General features: G+C 38.4%; 1 protein-coding gene across 1 annotated transcript in view; it reads left to right on the top strand.

The window, feature by feature from the left end:
- The window catches only part of LOC137641274 (uncharacterized), a gene marked incomplete at its 5' end in the record, with an annotated part of 145611 nt that overhangs the window by 101755 nt on the left and 23284 nt on the right, over nucleotides 1–20572 (top strand). The window contains 14 exon segments of the mRNA XM_068373702.1: nucleotides 1–1081; nucleotides 1218–1786; nucleotides 1789–2109; nucleotides 2112–2739; nucleotides 3178–3198; nucleotides 3292–4333; nucleotides 4336–10206; nucleotides 10209–10323; nucleotides 10885–11088; nucleotides 13814–13965; nucleotides 14299–14497; nucleotides 14777–14995; nucleotides 16245–16369; nucleotides 17437–17509. Of these exon segments, the coding sequence (XP_068229803.1) occupies nucleotides 1–1081; nucleotides 1218–1786; nucleotides 1789–2109; nucleotides 2112–2739; nucleotides 3178–3198; nucleotides 3292–4333; nucleotides 4336–10206; nucleotides 10209–10323; nucleotides 10885–11088; nucleotides 13814–13965; nucleotides 14299–14497; nucleotides 14777–14995; nucleotides 16245–16369; nucleotides 17437–17509 (10620 nt within the window).

Below are 20572 nucleotides of genomic sequence, written 5' to 3'. Positions count from 1 at the left end.
GGAAATCCAACAATCAAGTGTTCAGCAATGGTAGCCGATTTGCCAGGAACAACGCTCCTCCAACAGCAGGAGAGGAACCACTTCAACCAGACTCTCCCATAATTCCTATACCAGGCCCCTCAACAACAGAACTTCCTCCTTTAGCCGAGCCCCCTACAGTGCGTCCAACAACGCCTCCAGAATCTAGACCTCCTCCACCTCCTTTAATTCCTCTCATTTCTGTTGCATGTGAAAATAATGATGATTGTGATGTTCACAATTCTTGCATAAACTTAATTTGCTATAATGCATGTAGTCTTGGGGTATGTGGTGAAGATGCTGATTGCAGAACTGTTAATCATAGGCCTGTGTGTTTCTGTCCACCTGGCACAACTGGAAATCCTCAATTTAGTTGTAATGCTCTAGTAAGTGAAATTTCATCTACTATCCCTCCTCTCTCTGAGGTGCCACTCACTCCTGAAGAATCAATTCGTCCAATTTCAGATGCAAGTACAAGACCTCCACCCATAGCTGAAAGGCCAAAACCAAGGCCTACACAGTCTCCTCCTTCAGCTTCAGTACCAATTCCTCCATTGCCAATTGTTCATGGATGTGAAAGCAACGATGATTGTAGCTACGACAACACATGTGTCAATCGTATTTGTTTGGATGTCTGCTACCCAGGGTTATGTGGTGAAAATGCAGACTGCCAGACAGATGGCCATCGACCAACATGTTTGTGCCCCCCTGGCACTACTGGTAATCCCACAGTACACTGCAGTGCTCTATCAACAGTGAAACCCACAATTATTCAACCTATCACAGGAAAGCCAGAAATGGTATCACAACCACCTATAGTGCCTGGAATAGGGACACCAACACCTACACTGCCACCCTTAGTGGATATGCCCACAAAAAGACCTTCTGATGTTCCAGTTATCCATGTTACACCTCCACCAATTATACCACCTATTGCAATTGCTTGTACAAATAATGATGACTGTACCACGATAACTCCTGCATCAACAACCTTTGCTATGATGTTTGCAGTCTTGGTGTATGTGGAGAACACGCTGACTGTAGAATTGAAACACACAGACCAGTATGTTTATGTCCTGAAGGAAGTGTTGGTGATCCTACCATTGGATGTCAAACTATTCTTACAGAAAAGCCCACTGAAGTTCTTCCCCCAGTTACAATTATTAGTCCTGTGAAAGATGAAGTAGTATCCCCCGTAGCAGAAACTGCTGCACCTCCTCTACCTCCATTGGCAGAACCGTAGAGCCTAGGCCAACTCCTCCTACAGTTATAGGGCCACCTCCAGCACCTACTCCGGGACCAATTACAATAGGATGTGAAAGTTCAGATGAATGTCCATTAGATAATTCATGTGTCAATAAACTTTGTCTTGATATTTGTTATCCAGGACTGTGTGGACCCAATGCAGACTGTCAGACTCAAGGTCATCGCCCAGTTTGCACTTGTCCACCTGGAACGACAGGTAATCCAACCATCAAATGCTCAGCGCTGTTGACAGACAGGCCACCAATAGCTCGGCCTCCAGTTCCTGGTGATCCCCATGTTATTCCCAGTGATATGATTGATCCTATTTCTATGCCTGCAACAACTGGACTGCCACCGTTAGCAGAAGTTCCAACTAAACCTCCAGTTCAGCCATCTATTACAAGGCCTCCTCCACCTCCCATAGTCCTAGTTTCCCATCTGGATGTGTCAATAATGATGACTGTAGTATGGATAACTCATGCTTCAATAAGATGTGTTATGATGCCTGCAGCATTGGCATATGTGGTGAAAATTCCCATTGTAGGACATTGAATCATAGGCCCGTCTGTCTATGTCCATATGGTACAACAGGAGACCCCCAGGTTAAATGCACAGCCTTACTTGCTGAAATGCCTGTCACCATCTTACCTATTGCTGAGCAACCACAAGTTAGTGATATACCGATCCATGCAGTACCTGGCCAGTATCTACACAACCACCACCTGTTGCCGAGTTACCAACAACCCGTCCACCTGAACCAGTTGTACCTGCACCTCCGGTTGTACCAACACCACCACCAAACCCCATTGGCTGTGAAAGTACAGATGAATGTCCGTATGATAACAGTTGTATCAATCGACTCTGTCTTGATGTTTGTTATCCAGGTTTATGTGGTGAAAGTGCTAATTGTCAGACAGTTGAACATAGACCATTGTGCACTTGTCCACCCGGAACCACAGGAAATCCAACAGAAAAGTGTATAGCTCTTGTAGCTGACAAACCTACAACAGCTTATCCTCCAGTTGCAGGCACACCAGGTATAATTGATGATCGACCTATTTTCCCTGGTAGTGGACCGCCAATGACAACTCTTGAACCATTAGCAGAGCCTCCTACATCTAGGCCACCTATACCAGACATTCCAAGACCACCACTTCCACCAGTAATTCCTCCATTTGTTATTGCATGTGCAAATAATGATGACTGCACTTCTGATAATTCTTGTATAAACAATTTGTGTTATGATGTTTGCAGTCTTGGTGTTTGTGGTGAGGATGCAGATTGTAAAATCATGAATCACCGGCCTATATGTAGTTGCCCTCCTGGTACAACTGGTGATCCATCACGAGGTTGTCTGGCATTACTTACAGAGAGGCCTCAGGTCCCACTGCCACCAATTACCGAAATCATACCAGGACCTGCTAAGGAACCAGTGATCCTATTGCTGAACCAACATCACCTGCTCCACCTCCTCTAGCAGAACTGCCAACTATTAGACCTACGGAACCACCAGTTACACGACCACCACCGCCGCCCACTCCTGGTCCAATACCTGTTGGCTGCGAGAGTTCAGATGAATGTCCAGAAGATAATTCTTGTGTTAATAAACTTGCTTTAACATTTGTTATCCAGGACTTTGTGGTCCCAATGCTGACTGCCAAACACAAGGAAATCGTCCTGTTTGTACCTGTCCACCAGGAACTACAGGGAATCCAACTATCAAATGCTCTGCAATGGCTGTAGAAACTCCACCAGTTCCACCATCTCCAATACCAGGAGAAACTACGATTAGGCCAGATTCTCCGGTTAGACCTATTTCGGGTACAGTAGCACCTGGATTGCCTCCTCTTGTGGAACAACCAACAATACGACCACCTGAACCTCAAGTAACAAGACCTCCTCCAACACCAATAGTTCCATTGTTACCTGTTGCTTGTGAAAATAATGATGATTGTGATATGGACAATTCATGTTTGAATAAAATGTGCTTTGATTCATGTAGTTTAGGAATTTGTGGTGATGATGCAGACTGCCAGAGTGTCAATCACAGACCAGTTGTTTGTGTCCATTTGGTACAACTGGTGACCCACAAATTGGGTGTCATGCAATTACAGTAGAAATGCCTACAACTATAATTCCAGTAGCTGAACAACCACAGGTTAGTGATATACCAATTCATGCAGTTCCTGGACCATCATCACCACCAGCACCTCCTATTGCTGAGTTACCAACAACTCGTCCACCTGAACCACCTGTATCCATACCTGCAGTTGTACCAACACCACCACCAAACCCCATTGGCTGTGAAAGTACAGATGAATGTCCGTATGATAACAGTTGTATCAATCGACTCTGTCTTGATGTTTGTTATCCAGGTTTATGTGGTGAAAGTGCTAATTGTCAGACAGTTGAACATAGACCATTGTGCACTTGTCCACCCGGAACCACAGGAAATCCAACAGAAAAGTGTATAGCTCTTGTAGCTGACAAACCTACAACAGCTTATCCTCCAGTTGCAGGCACACCAGGTATAATTGATGATCGACCTATTTTCCCTGGTAGTGGACCGCCAATGACAACTCTTGAACCATTAGCAGAGCCTCCTACATCTAGGCCACCTATACCAGACATTCCAAGACCACCACTTCCACCAGTAATTCCTCCATTTGTTATTGCATGTGCAAATAATGATGACTGCACTTCTGATAATTCTTGTATAAACAATTTGTGTTATGATGTTTGCAGTCTTGGTGTTTGTGGTGAGGATGCAGATTGTAAAATCATGAATCACCGGCCTATATGTAGTTGCCCTCCTGGTACAACTGGTGATCCATCACGAGGTTGTCAGGCATTGCTTACAGAGAGGCCTCAGGTCCCACTGCCACCAATTACCGAAATCATACCAGGACCTGCTAAGGAACCAGTGGATCCTATTGCCGAACCAACATCACCTGGTCCACCACCTCTAGCAGAACTGCCAACTATTAGACCTACGGAACACCAGTTACACGACCACCACCGCCGCCCACTCCTGGTCCAATACCTGTTGGCTGCGAGAGTTCAGATGAATGTCCAGAAGATAATTCTTGTGTTAATAAACTTTGCTTTAACATTTGTTATCCAGGACTGTGTGGTCCCAATGCTGACTGCCAAACACAAGGAAATCGTCCTGTTTGCACCTGTCCACCAGGAACTACAGGGAATCCAACTATCAAATGCTCTGCAATGGCTGTAGAAACTCCACCAGTTCCACCATCTCCAATACCAGGAGAAACTACGATTAGGCCAGATTCTCCGGTTAGACCTATTTCGGGTACAGTAGCACCTGGATTGCCTCCTCTTGTGGAACAACCAACAATACGACCACCTGAACCTCAAGTAACAAGACCTCCTCCAACACCAATAGTTCCATTGTTACCTGTTGCTTGTGAAAATAATGATGATTGTGATATGGACAATTCATGTTTGAATAAAATGTGCTTTGATTCATGTAGTTTAGGAATTTGTGGTGATGATGCAGACTGCCAGAGTGTCAATCACAGACCAGTTTGTTTGTGTCCATTTGGTACAACTGGTGACCCACAAATTGGGTGTCATGCAATTACAGTAGAAATGCCTACAACTATAATTCCAGTAGCTGAACAACCACAGGTTAGTGATATACCAATTCATGCAGTTCCTGGACCATCATCACCACCAGCACCTCCTATTGCTGAGTTACCAACAACTCGTCCACCTGAACCACCTGTATCCATACCTGCAGTTGTACCAACACCACCACCAAACCCCATTGGCTGTGAAAGTACAGATGAATGTCCGTATGATAACAGTTGTATCAATCGACTCTGTCTTGATGTTTGTTATCCAGGTTTATGTGGTGAAAGTGCTAATTGTCAGACAGTTGAACATAGACCATTGTGCACTTGTCCACCCGGAACCACAGGAAATCCAACAGAAAAGTGTATAGCTCTTGTAGCTGACAAACCTACAACAGCTTATCCTCCAGTTGCAGGCACACCAGGTATAATTGATGATCGACCTATTTTCCCTGGTAGTGGACCGCCAATGACAACTCTTGAACCATTAGCAGAGCCTCCTACATCTAGGCCACCTATACCAGACATTCCAAGACCACCACTTCCACCAGTAATTCCTCCATTTGTTATTGCATGTGCAAATAATGATGACTGCACTTCTGATAATTCTTGTATAAACAATTTGTGTTATGATGTTTGCAGTCTTGGTGTTTGTGGTGAGGATGCAGATTGTAAAATCATGAATCACCGGCCTATATGTAGTTGCCCTCCTGGTACAACTGGTGATCCATCACGAGGTTGTCAGGCATTGCTTACAGAGAGGCCTCAGATCCCACTGCCACCAATTACTGAGATTATACCAGGACCTGCTAAGGAACCAGTTGATCCTATTGCCGAACCAACATCACCTGGTCCACCACCTCTAGCAGAACTGCCAACTATTAGACCTACGGAAACACCAGTTACACGACCACCACCGCCGCCCACTCCTGGTCCAATACCTGTTGGCTGCGAGAGTTCAGATGAATGTCCAGAAGATAATTCTTGTGTTAATAAACTTTGCTTTAACATTTGTTATCCAGGACTGTGTGGTCCCAATGCTGACTGCCAAACACAAGGAAATCGTCCTGTTTGCACCTGTCCACCAGGAACTACAGGGAATCCAACTATCAAATGCTCTGCAATGGCTGTAGAAACTCCACCAGTTCCACCATCTCCAATACCAGGAGAAACTACGATTAGGCCAGATTCTCCGGTTAGACCTATTTCGGGTACAGTAGCACCTGGATTGCCTCCTCTTGTGGAACAACCAACAATACGACCACCTGAACCTCAAGTAACAAGACCTCCTCCAACACCAATAGTTCCATTGTTACCTGTTGCTTGTGAAAATAATGATGATTGTGATATGGACAATTCATGTTTGAATAAAATGTGCTTTGATTCATGTAGTTTAGGAATTTGTGGTGATGATGCAGACTGCCAGAGTGTCAATCACAGACCAGTTTGTTTGTGTCCATTTGGTACAACTGGTGACCCACAAATTGGGTGTCATGCAATTACAGTAGAAATGCCTACAACTATAATTCCAGTAGCTGAACAACCACAGGTTAGTGATATACCAATTCATGCAGTTCCTGGACCATCATCACCACCAGCACCTCCTATTGCTGAGTTACCAACAACTCGTCCACCTGAACCACCTGTATCCATACCTGCAGTTGTACCAACACCACCACCAAACCCCATTGGCTGTGAAAGTACAGATGAATGTCCGTATGATAACAGTTGTATCAATCGACTCTGTCTTGATGTTTGTTATCCAGGTTTATGTGGTGAAAGTGCTAATTGTCAGACAGTTGAACATAGACCATTGTGCACTTGTCCACCCGGAACCACAGGAAATCCAACAGAAAAGTGTATAGCTCTTGTAGCTGACAAACCTACAACAGCTTATCCTCCAGTTGCAGGCACACCAGGTATAATTGATGATCGACCTATTTTCCCTGGTAGTGGACCGCCAATGACAACTCTTGAACCATTAGCAGAGCCTCCTACATCTAGGCCACCTATACCAGACATTCCAAGACCACCACTTCCACCAGTAATTCCTCCATTTGTTATTGCATGTGCAAATAATGATGACTGCACTTCTGATAATTCTTGTATAAACAATTTGTGTTATGATGTTTGCAGTCTTGGTGTTTGTGGTGAGGATGCAGATTGTAAAATCATGAATCACCGGCCTATATGTAGTTGCCCTACTGGTACAACTGGTGATCCATCACGAGGTTGTCAGGCATTGCTTACAGAGAGGCCTCAGATCCCACTGCCACCAATTACTGAGATTATACCAGGACCTGCTAAGGAACCAGTTGATCCTATTGCCGAACCAACATCACCTGGTCCACCACCTCTAGCAGAACTGCCAACTATTAGACCTACGGAAACACCAGTTACACGACCACCACCGCCGCCCACTCCTGGTCCAATACCTGTTGGCTGCGAGAGTTCAGATGAATGTCCAGAAGATAATTCTTGTGTTAATAAACTTTGCTTTAACATTTGTTATCCAGGACTGTGTGGTCCCAATGCCGACTGCCAAACACAAGGAAATCGTCCTGTTTGCACCTGTCCACCAGGAACTACAGGGAATCCAACTATCAAATGCTCTGCAATGGCTGTAGAAACTCCACCAGTTCCACCATCTCCAATACCAGGAGAAACTACGATTAGGCCAGATTCTCCGGTTAGACCTATTTCGGGTACAGTAGCACCTGGATTGCCTCCTCTTGTGGAACAACCAACAATACGACCACCTGAACCTCAAGTAACAAGACCTCCTCCAACACCAATAGTTCCATTGTTACCTGTTGCTTGTGAAAATAATGATGATTGTGATATGGACAATTCATGTTTGAATAAAATGTGCTTTGATTCATGTAGTTTGGGAATATGTGGTGAGGATGCTAATTGTCAGTCTTCTAACCATAGACCAGTATGTATATGTCCACCAGGAACAACTGGAGATCCTCAAGTTAAATGCCATGCAGTCTCAACAGTAAAACCTGAAACAGTGAAACCGATTGGGGAAATATTACCCCTTCCTCCAGATCATCCAGTAAAACCAGTTGAAGGCCATACATCAGCACGTCCTCCTCCTCTTGTATCTGAAGTTCCTCCAAAACCAAAGGAACCATTACCACCTGTGCCACCTCCAGTACCAACTCCTCCTTCATTACCCATTGGTTGTGAAAGTAATGATGAGTGTCCGTATGATAATACATGCGTAAACAGTCTCTGCTTTGATATGTGTTACCCTGGCCTTTGTGGTGACAATGCTAACTGTCAGACAGTAGGTCATCGACCTGCATGTGTTTGTCCTCCAGGAACTACTGGTAACCCAACTATTCATTGTAGTGCTTTAGCTACTGAAAAACCAACAATTCCATTACCACCTATAGCAGGAAGTACACCCTCACCTCCAGGTCAGCCTATTGTACCAGGTTTTGGCTCTTCGTCAGCCCAACCTCCTCCATTGGCTGAGCAAACTACCTCAAGACCTCCAGAGCCTCCTTTGCGACCTACACCTGCTACTCCAATAATTCCTCCAATTGTCATAGCTTGCAAAAATAATGATGAATGCCCCATGGATAATTCTTGCTTAAACCACATTTGCTATGATGCATGTGTTATTGGAATCTGTGGAGAGTATGCTGATTGTAAAATTGATAAACACCGACCAGTTTGTACTTGCCCTCCTGGAACAGTTGGAGACCCAACTGTTGGTTGTCAAGCTTTACTTAGTGAACAAACAACAGTTCAAACACCTATCAAGGAAACTACTCCATTACCTCCAGATAGCCCTATTAGGCCTGTATCTCCTCCTCCATCAACTATTCCACCTCCAGAAGCAGAGTTGCCACAACCCAGACCAACTGAAATTCCTACTGTAAGACCTCCACCTCCACCAATGCCCCCACTTAATCCTGTGGGATGCAAGAGTTCTGAAGAATGTGCATTTGATCTTTCATGTGTGAACAAGTTGTGCCTTGATATGTGTCACCCTGGATTATGTGGAGAAAATGCAGATTGCCAAACAACTGGCCATAGGCCAATATGTGCATGCCCACCAGGAACTACAGGAAACCCAACATTAAAATGTTCTGCTATTGCTGTGATAGAATCTACAATACCTCCCCCTCCTATAGGGGAGGATCCAACTTTACCTCCTGATGAGCCTCTGAGACCTGTTTCACCACCACCATCTACTGTACCACCACCTGAAGTAGAAATGCCTGTCAAACCTCCAGCAGAGTCATTACCACCTATTCCTCCACCCATAATAGTACCAGCAATTCAGATTGCTTGCGAAAATAACGATGACTGTGATATTGACAATTCTTGCATAAACCTACTGTGTTATGATGTCTGCACCCTTGGCATATGTGGTGAAAATGCAGACTGTAAGACACTTAATCACAGACCTGTTTGTGTATGTCCACCTGGTACCTCAGGAAATCCACAAAATAAATGTACAGCTCTAATGATTGATGAAACCCCAACACCTGCCCCACCTATTGGTGGATCCACAACAGTTGTCAGCTATCCTATTGTTCCTGTTGAAGGTGCTACAACTGCCAGGCTACCCCCTGTTGTTGAAACTCAGCCACCATCTGTCAAAGAACCCCCCATTACAAGACCTCCTCCAACTATCACAGAAGGTCCGCTTCCTGCTGGATGCAAAACAAGTGGGCAGTGTGCTTTTGATGAAAAATGCCATAATCATTTATGCATTAAAGTTTGCAGTCTCCTACCATGTGATACCAATTCAGAGTGTTATAGTGCATTACATGAAGCAGTTTGTAGACCCATAACACCTATAACTGCTCGTCCTGACTGTGTTATAGATCCTGATTGTTTCACTACACAAGTATGCATCAGTAACATATGCAGAGATGTTTGTCTTACAAGTAATCCATGTGCTCCATTAGCAGTTTGCAGTGCAGAAAACCATCGACCACAGTGTAACTGCCCACCTGGATACATAGGAAACCCATATGTTTCTTGCCAAAGACCAGAACCTCCTGCAACACCTCCTACACCATTACCAACACCTCGCCCCGAATGTATTGTTGATAATGACTGTCCATTCAATTTAGCTTGCCTCAATCAAAAGTGCCTTGACCCTTGCACATATCGAGATGTATGTGGTCAAAATGCCGAGTGTACTGTGACAATGCACACTCCTGTTTGCATATGTAAACCAGGATATACTGGTAATCCTTATATTCAGTGTCTACTACCAACACCTGCCCCAACACAACAACCTACTGTCGTGAGGCCGCAGTGTACTGTGAATGATGATTGCCCTATGATGAAGCCTGCTTCAGTGGAAAATGTCGAAACCCGTGTGTGGTAGCCAACCCATGTGCCCCTACAGCCCTCTGTGATGCCATCAGGCACAGTCCCATCTGTTCATGTCCCCAAGGGTTAACTGGCGACCCCTATCTTCAGTGCATCAGTAAGAATGTTAATGTGGCCTTTTTCTTTGTACCTTTTCTTTATTTCTGGTTTACGCATGTCAGAGCACGATGCATGTTTTCCCTTGTGCCTGTCAGTGATTGATTTAGGATATGCTTTATTTTCAAAATTTGCATTTTTCCAGTTCTGCATACTTGTTATTTGCATCATGAAGCCTGCATCGTACATATTGCATCATTCAGCATATATAAATTGCATCTAAACTATTCTGCATCATTTTTTAAGTCTTGAATCATTCTGCACATGTAAATTGATAGTTTTCTTATTCCACTTCTTTTCTTTTTATCAGTGTATATAAATCACGTAAGCATAGGTAATGTTCATTTAGTATTTATATTCAGTAATTATTTCTGCTTGTCATAAAATAAATTGCAGTTTCATTTAAATGTGCTGTACAGTATATCATATGCTTTCAATATGCATTTCCCCATAGCTGCCTCTCTTCCTTATACTGCTACTTTCTTCCTTTATCACTTGAGTTGTTTGATATATTAGCTTGTTTTATATTTATGAATCTAATACATTTTTTCCCATCCTTCAGTTGAAGTCACTACCATTCGGCCTGAATGCCTTGTGGATGATAACTGTACTGATGCTTTGGCCTGCATCCAGCAGCAGTGTAAGAATCCTTGTGCACTATATGATAATTGTGCGCAAAATGCAGAGTGTCATGTGACTGCTCATCGTGCTGTCTGTTCCTGCCCAGATGGTCTTGTTGGAAACCCCAACATCCAGTGTATTGTTGGTAAGATGAAAGACAATTTTACTCATCCAGTGTCTTTTATTATCTAATCATTTCTCTTCCTCACTTAGATTGGCTGTAACAGTTTATTGTTATGGTACTTACAGGTACTGTATATGAACAATTACTTTTTCCTGCTTATTAGAGGGTATTTTCACTTTCTTGAGAAACGCATGTTATAGTGAGTGTCATTTCTAAAAGATTTAGCTGTTCCAGTCAAATCTAGCAGCCCTCATAAAATATGATGTTCTTTTGTTTAAGATCTTGATTTTCTTTACTTTCATGGTAGTCTAGTCTCAACTGTAATATTATTCTTCATGCATGTTTTGTTTTTCTTAATATCAACCATAATTTTCCACTTCCATCTTTCCCTTTTCCAAAATAAAATAAACACAACCAAAGTTTACCTAACCCAAAAACTTCTCATGTCTGTCTCTCATTCTCTTGCAAAACTTCACTACAATTTCATCCTTTTAGTCTCATTTCCTTTTTCAACTCCCCCTCCCCTTCTTCCCTCCTTCTGCATGATTGAGCATTACAGTTTCATATTTTATAATGCATAAGAACTCAATTGCCATAGTTTTATATATTTTTTAGACTTCTCTTTCGTAAATTTTCACTGGAGATGAAGTTATAACTTTGTGGCCAGTAGTCAACAGTGTAGGAACTATAATCCAGTAAATTTAATTTACTTAAATTTATGTCAGTAGGACTTTGCCAAATTTCAAAGTGAAATAGTACTAATGAATTATGTGCAAGCAGCAATGGTATCAGTTTCAATGCTCATTATTACTCTCACACTCCCTATACAAAGTGCACTAATTAATAATTACGGTAAACTATCATATGGAATACTGGAGTTTTTTCTTTCTCAATTGCTTTCTTAATAATATATTTGGAAGATTTATATTAGAAAAGTGTAAAGAAGGACCCTTTTCACCGGGCGTCACAGGTCTCTCCCCAGAAATAGATTTTTCCTTCGTCAAAATCCCTTTATTTGAAAAAGTATATTACAAAGTAACTCAACTTGAAAGTAAAACTTAAAAGAAGAATTTTCGTACTTATGTTTTGCTGAAGGATTTGGATTTTTTTTATCTTCATAGCATTTTTTAATAGAATGTAAAATTTTATTTCAAGGAATGTTGGGTAAATATTACTGTAAAACATGAACCAACCATGAACTAAAAAAAAAAATCCAAGTACAGAATACAGTACATCTTTGTCTTTATCCCACACATCTTACAAAGCACTAGGTTTCCTTATTTAACTATTGAATTTAATTTAAGAATTAATGTATAAAGATTCCAAGGCACAAATGTGGTACAGTGCTATAAGATACAAGACATGTTAGTGTATAAATATAGACATTAGGGTTTGAAAGTGAGATGCAGTTCACAATATATTAATTGAATACTGTACTATGGAAGGAAATTCATTGAAAGTGAAAAATTAAAGTGATATAGCATTTACATTTGTGATTAAAAGATAGGAAAGAATTACACCTGAAAATACAGTACACAGTTATGCATTCTTTTAGCAATGAATTCTTAACAAATATTCATTCAATACTGTACTGCATTTCCAATTGTTTGCAGGTCATGCTACTACAATACTTTTAATGATCTAGTATGCTAATTGCCTGTTATGATATTCCATTGTCTTGTACTCCTATCTTCTTATATGGCATTTTAATTCCCATAAAATTCATTGTAATGTCTCTAACTTTATTTCTAATCTTTTGTAACAGTCATATTCACTGATTTCTCTGTTATTTGGTTCTGATGATGAGGCTGAAGCCCTTGACATTTGAAGGGAAGAGTGAATTCATATTCTTTTGATTTTGGGCTCATTTTCCTAGTTTGATATTGCCTCACAAGAGATGCTTATATTCTTACATCATAGTCTTGACGCCACTCCTCATCATAAGCATCCTTTCTTTACCTTTGTGATGGCACAGACCATTTTATTCATTAGTCATAAGTTGTTGTTGCTAACTTTAGTTGATTAGTCCATTCATACAAGACTTTACCTCAAGATTTTATGGAGCTAGAATCTGTTTCTGTAACTAGCAGAATAAGCAATAATATATTTTAGGTCCTTGGTGAACAGGTTTCTTAATTAACATGCTAAACTACAAAGCCCAATGATATTTTCTTACCATTTTCATGCAGAAAATGGAAGGATCATTATTTCTGCAAGGCATTCATAATAAAAGAGAAAGCTCTGTGTGAATTAAGCAGCTTCTAGCCCCCCTATTTGTTTCTTTGCTTGCTTAAGCTAGGTTATCTTTATATGATACTGTACATTCTTGTGTAGCATATACCTTAGAAAACCATTCTTCCATAAACATATTCATATACTGAATTTATATCAAAATTTAAAATAACTCTCTAAAAAAACATGTAATTTCAATATCAATTATAATACCCTGTACTAATTATCAGATACATATACAGTATGTAGTGTTGAACTAATTTCCGAGATTATTAATAAGTTAACCTTTTAATTATGGGTGTATATGTGATGCCTATTTTAGGCTTGGTGTATTGATATACTACAGAAGCAAACCTCTATCTACCTATAACGACAATACTCTTTCATAACATTGCTAACATAGTCCTAATATATTAAAAGGACATTCTTACAAGGACTTCACTTCCTAACTATTTGAAGCATTACCATGATTTATTTTTATTGATATTGAACTTTTCAACTTTCATTGTTAAAGCTGGTTGTCGAGCAAATTCAGACTGCCCTTCTGACCATGCCTGTATAAACCGTGACTGTGAGGACCCTTGCAAGTTTGAAGATTGTGGCGTGAATGCTGAATGCCGTGTTGTCAATCGCCGAGCACAGTGCTACTGCCCAGAGCGATTCTTGGTAAGGAGATACACTTGAGTAATAGATTATTTTTTTCATGTTCATGCAAATACCTTTAGGATACGGTAAAAATATTTTTATTTTTATTTTTATACATGATTCTGTACTTGAGAACCTTTTTTGTTTAAATACTGTAGACACAAAAACTTACCAATGAACTATATGTAATGTAACCAATTCTTACCATAATTATAATTAAACTATCTTCTGAGCTGGAAAAATGTGAAGAAATATTTAAATATTATTTATAGAATAGTACATTGGAATTTTGTTCATCATGACAGGTATTCCCATTTTACTCTGGAAAAATTAATTATAAATTTTCATCAACAGGGTGATCCTTACGTGCGTTGTGAACAGCCAGAATGTACATCGGATTCTGAATGCCCATCTTGGTTAGCTTGCATCCAGCAAGAATGTGAAGATCCTTGCAATTGTGGTCCCAATGCAGAATGCCGTGTTGTTAATCACAGGCCCCAGTGCTCCTGCCCTCCTGACTATACCGGTGATCCATACGTAGAATGTACATTGAGTAAGTATATAATGATGAGAAATACATTTGTGTACACTCTAAACAATCATCAGACTTTTTGAAAATTTTCTAAGAAATTGTATACCCCACTTAAAAATAGAGGGAAAAAATGTGTAATGAGCTTTATGTTGCTAAAGAACTCTTATGTGTGGTTAAGGTGATTCTCAAATTTACTACCTCTGATAAACTTGATAAATTACAGCTGTTAGATAACTATAATTTTTCAGTAGATTCTGAAAGTTGCCTAAATGGAGCATTTTATTCTCTTTTTTTTTTAAGGACCAGTACAAGAACCATCTTTCAAGGAGTGTCAGTCAGATGGTGACTGTCCTAGCAAATTGGCATGCTTTGATGGTAGCTGCGATGATCCATGCTTAGTCATCAAACCATGTGGAGTAAACGCCAAATGCAGTGTCATCGACACACTACCATACAGGACTATGACCTGCGAGTGCCTGCCCGGATTTTTGGGCAATGCATATGTCGAATGTACCCCACGTAAGACACGATTATTTCATATTGAGGGGTATGGGAATTTGACAGTATAATAATCAGCAGGAATACTGTAGTACTAAATTAAAATTTCACAAAAATTTTCCTTCCATAAATGTAAATACAGTATTAACAATAACTCGGTTGTAACTACAGCTTTCTCAGTGACTTAAAAAGAGGACATTGAAGAATTCTTAAAAGAATTATGCTCTTACTTGCAGGTAAATAATGATACCAGAATAAGATAGATTAAGCCAGTAATGCATCTTGCCCATTTTAACCAGCTCGTGCCCAAAATTGATAGGTTTACAGTTGTATGAAGTGATTTTGCATTATTGAAGTTTTAAATCATATATTTTGTGCAAGTATCAGGATTTTTCTTCAATGACAGCTCAGTCAATGTGATATATCGTTTGCTATCCTTTGTTATTAATCATAATCTTGTGTAATTCCAGAACATACAGGATAACCTCTGCAGACTTACAGCAATACAGAATATTGTACCCGAATTCCATTGACAATTTTGGCTAGATTTTAATTTTTGTAAAAAAATTAATTTGCTAACTTTTTTTTGATTAATGGTTAACTATATGAAATTTATAAAATGTATATGAAACCAGCAGTACCTTATTGCATACTTTTTAATTTTTTTTTATGCCCTTGGTGCAATTATATAAAACTATGCACTTTACTTAGTATGGTACTGTAGTGGGGCCTTTTTAGATTTATTAAATCAGTGTTTGAGTGGAATATTAATAGTTTACAGTACTAAATACTGGAATAATATTCATGATGCTGTAATCTAATCATTCAAACATGGAAAATACTATTTTCATAGAATTGTTGTTCCTATGTTCTGTTATTTTTCCACTAAAGTACTGATTCCAACTAGCCATTTTTAGATTATTGCACACAACTATACTGCACCTAACTAGGATTACTTTCCTATTGAGGTATTATTGTATTTATAATACTAAACAGAAATATCATATCAATTATTGCCTTGTATTTCATTTGTAATTAGGTTAAGAGTGATACCTTCTTTAAGATATTGTACAAATTCATATTATTCATATACGTAAATTTTCATGTTTTTATGATAACTTACTAGTAATTTATGAAGGTCCCTAAATTCATAAGTATTGAAAGTAATTATAGTTCCAATCTTGAATGTTTTTAATGTACAGTACATACATCACATGCCAAAGACTGTAAACATATCCATTTGGTTAATATTCACCTTTCAAATTACTAGGTCCAACTGAGCCACCAGGGTGCACCACAGATGACGAGTGTGGCCCAACCGAGGTCTGTCGTAATAGGCAATGCCTTGATCCTTGTGCAGTGCTAAATCCTTGCGCTCTCAATGCAGAATGTCAGGTAAGGGTAGCTGTGAATTATTATTCTTTTATTATTTTTTAAATAGATTGAACATACAAGCCAGTTCCCAGATGGGATCAAGAAAGGGGAAGGGAAAATATGGATCTTGCCCTCAAAAAATGGTCTGACCTCATAAAGGACAAAGACTGCAAAAGCTAAGGAAAGTCTATGTGGGAATGTAATCCCAAATTTGCTAACGGTGAGTCCCAAAAACATCAGGCTTTTGATACCCTGCACTTGTCAGCCTCAGTACATGCATCTAAGATAACTCATAATGGACCCTTTACAACAAATACAATAAACAAAAAAACAGCTCATTTAACTCATATCCCTTAATAGACCAGAAAACATATAACATTATTGCTCATATAATTTGTATCCCTTATTAGACACACTATCTGCTACTTAGTCAAGTTTAGACCAAAGGATATGTCTGGAATGGTGGTTAAGTTTCAGTTGTCTTGTGATCTCAAGTGAAATTCTTCATTTTTGTGAGGAATTTTAAGAAAAAGCTTTTCATGTTAGCAAGAAAATCTAATGTATGGTAGAGAATACTACTGAAGCTCCATACATGGCTCGTTAATTGATTAAATTATCTTAGTCACAACAATGGTCTTCAACACTAGCTGAATTTACTACATATTGCTTACATACCACAAGGCCTGTATATGAATCAGTGTACAATCATTTTAATAATCCAAGTCTCTTCATCCTTCCTTTTCTACAATACAAATTTGTTCCTATATGAAAACAAACATTCGTCCTGTAGTGGGGGTAGATTATGCTTTTCTATAATACATATGTTTTGAATATATTTACCATTTGTTTTTCCATCTTTTGAAAATTACTACTTCATATCTACATCTTTATTATCTTTTGATGACCATATAAGTTTCTTTTTTTAATCACATTAATATTTTCTGTCTTCTTTTCCCATAGATTACTAAACATATTTGAACATGTTACTTTTATAAGTCCCTTTAAATTGTCCATGTACTGTAGTATGATCCTTAATCATATATTTCTTATAATTGCCTCACGAGACATCAATTCTTTTTTACTCTCAGGTAATAAATCGTCGACCAGAGTGTTCTTGCCCACCTGGATACACTGGAAAGCCCCATATCAACTGTTACCTTAGTAAGTAACCTCAGTTTCATTCTTGATGAAGAATAATGTACATCATGTGTTATGCTAAGTATTTAGAATTCACTCAATGGCTTATGTGCAAGTGCATACCTTTTTCCAGTTTTTAGTGCCAAGTATTTTGTTCTTTTATATCATAGCTAGTTTGCTTAACAAATTGAACTATGATTTTTTTTATACCTTACATACATACATACATATACCAAGGCACTTCCCCAATTTTGGGGGGTAGCCGACATCAACAAATGAAACAAAAACAAAAAGGGGACCTCTACTCTCTACGTTCCTCCAGCCATGTATACCTTACATGGTTTACATATTATCCTTTAGTGTATATTTACGGTATAGTTAATACACAGAAATTAGTACTGTAACATTGTTCCTTCAAGGCCATAGTTAACATAATGGTTAAAGTTATGTATGCCCACATAAATCTTATGGTGAAACAGAATGAAATCTATTTTTCATTTTGTTTCAACTGACTTGTGCTATGTATTAATGACACTATGAAGTATTTAACCTTAGCTATTTGTTTGAGTAATATTATGTAGAAACTAACATTGAAAGGCAAGCACTGCATGCTGTGGAAAAATATCATTGCATGCCTAATGATAGCTAGCTACTAATGTTTTCTGTCTGCCGTCAGTTTCAGTAATTGCCTTGTCAAATTGACATACAACAGGAAGATGTTGCTCTTACAAAGATGTGGCTATAATCAGCATTCAATAAAAAAAGGAAATAATATATGAAACATTACTTTTTTTCATTATTAACTGGGGTAGAAATAAAAATATTCCTAAAATGTAATTACAGGATATAACAGAGAATGTAATTCTAATAAAATATTTAGTATTCAACCTTTATCATCATAAAGAAATAACTTACTAATGACTATTGAGATATGATACTACTTCTCTGAAGTTTCTTGAAAGGATATTAGATGTACACTGTAAATGATTTTATGCCAAAATTATAATTTAGTACAATTATCAATACTACTTTTGCAGAATAAACAAAGAAATCATTCACCAGAATACTGTTGCATTTTAATTCAAACGTACATGTGGCTTTTTATTAATATTATTTTTTTTTAACAAATTAAGAACTGTAGTGTGTGGTAATGTAGTTGTATTAACTTTGCTTATCACAGTAATATTGTTGTTGCATTGCTTTTTAACATATCACTAAGCATGGCAGCATAACTTACATTTTATGTTGTGGGAAAAGTATTCTTCAGTTCTGAAAGTATTTTAGATGTATATGAAAGAAGTTTTCAGATTTTGAAGTTTAAAATACTAGAATTTAGTTTCAAAACCTTCAGGATCTTTATATTTTATGATAATTGAAGTGAAACTAAATTTACATACAATATAAATATATATATATATATATATATATATATATATATATATATATATATATATATATATATATATATATATATATATATATACTACATATTTAATTGCTTTCTGTTCTTTACATATACAGTATACCTGTATATTAAATAATACTTTATTCCCACAATATAGTACCATTACCGTATTGCATCGTCTCCAAACTCATTCTTATCACAAAGTTCTTTTTTGTTTTCTGAGTAGTGGAAGTAAAATCATAGTTGGATTGGGCCTACAAACAGCTGTGTGCTTGGCCTAGTTCCTTCCTTTGAACTTATAAAATTTGGATGGTTATTTAAATGGAATTTGAAAGTACAGCATGTATGTATAGTATTTCCTTTTGTATAATTGTAATGAATTTTAATGTCGATGGCAAACAATGTAAAGGTAAATTAAATCTCAGTAACCTTCAATACTACCACTACTTAGAAATTCTGGTATAAACCTAGCACTGCTCTAGCCCCAACTAACAGCATTACCTAAACTCACTAATTCTATAGCGGCCCCACGCCCAGCACGGAAGTGTGAAATAGACATCGATTGTTTTAAAATTGACAAGTGTTTGGACTCACGTTGTCAAAACCCCTGCTTTGCTGCCAACCCTTGTCCTAGCAGTGCTGTTTGCAAACCATACCAACACCAGCCTTACTGCTTTTGTCCAGAGGGCACCACTGGCCAACCATCAGTTGGGTGTGAACCAGGTAGGGAGTGGAAATCTGTTAGGTCTCTTTAACATGCCAAAATCCCCGTAATTTAGTGCTCATTTGTTATTTCACTCTCTCATTTCTCTATTAATTAACATAGGCCTGCAAATTTGATACAGTAAATGTTTATACAAATAAATATTTATTTCTTTTGCAGCTCCGTATACTATTCTGAAATTCAAATTCCTGTTGATATAACCTTTGTGCCATTTCAGTAACTCCTGTTCAGTTCTTATAAAGTCATTGATGATATCCCTTGCTTATGAATTTTTATAAATACTGTATTGTATTCAAGCAGAAGAAAACATACCTATAAGTAGGTTAAAAAAGGTCTATAATAGGATGACACCCAAAACTATGCTTTTTAAAGTCAGCTAAGACTAATCTAGTTTTTCCTAGGGGTGGTTATTCTATTATGACCACCAGATTCAAGGAAAAAAGTTTTATATTGGTAGCTAAAAAGGTGGGTAGTTGACTGTTTATTGCACAACATACGTTCCTTTTTTATTGTAAAATAGTAACTGGTTTAAGCCTTTAATCCCTCCCTGTATCTGTAAATATAAACTATTTAGAGGAATTTGAAATATTTAGAAATAGTAAAAATATATAAACTTCTGCTCTGTAAAGTACTATTCATGTAGAAGTTTTAAGAATATAAATAATGCTTACCAGGAATTTTTAGGTAATTAGGTTATTATATACAGACATTTCTCTGTAATTCATTGCTAATAACCTTGTAGAAAATTGTTGCCTTTTCATAAGACCCCTTCCAAATAAGTTACGATGAAGGTAAGTTATGAAATGTGTCTGGTATATTACTAATTGTAACTAGATGAAAATACAGCACTGACTTGTTGCTATTGTTAATCAAGCCCCACCTTATCTATGCAATTTGTCCTTAATATTAAGACAGTCCCTAATTAATAAAATGAAGACAGTAACTATGAATTTTACTA

The sequence above is a fragment of the Palaemon carinicauda genome, chromosome 5 (assembly GCF_036898095.1).
Source record: "Palaemon carinicauda isolate YSFRI2023 chromosome 5, ASM3689809v2, whole genome shotgun sequence".
NCBI classification, from domain to species: Eukaryota; Metazoa; Arthropoda; class Malacostraca; order Decapoda; family Palaemonidae; genus Palaemon; species Palaemon carinicauda.
Note: the sequence above shows the minus strand (reverse complement) of the source record. Positions and strands in the feature narration are given on the sequence as shown.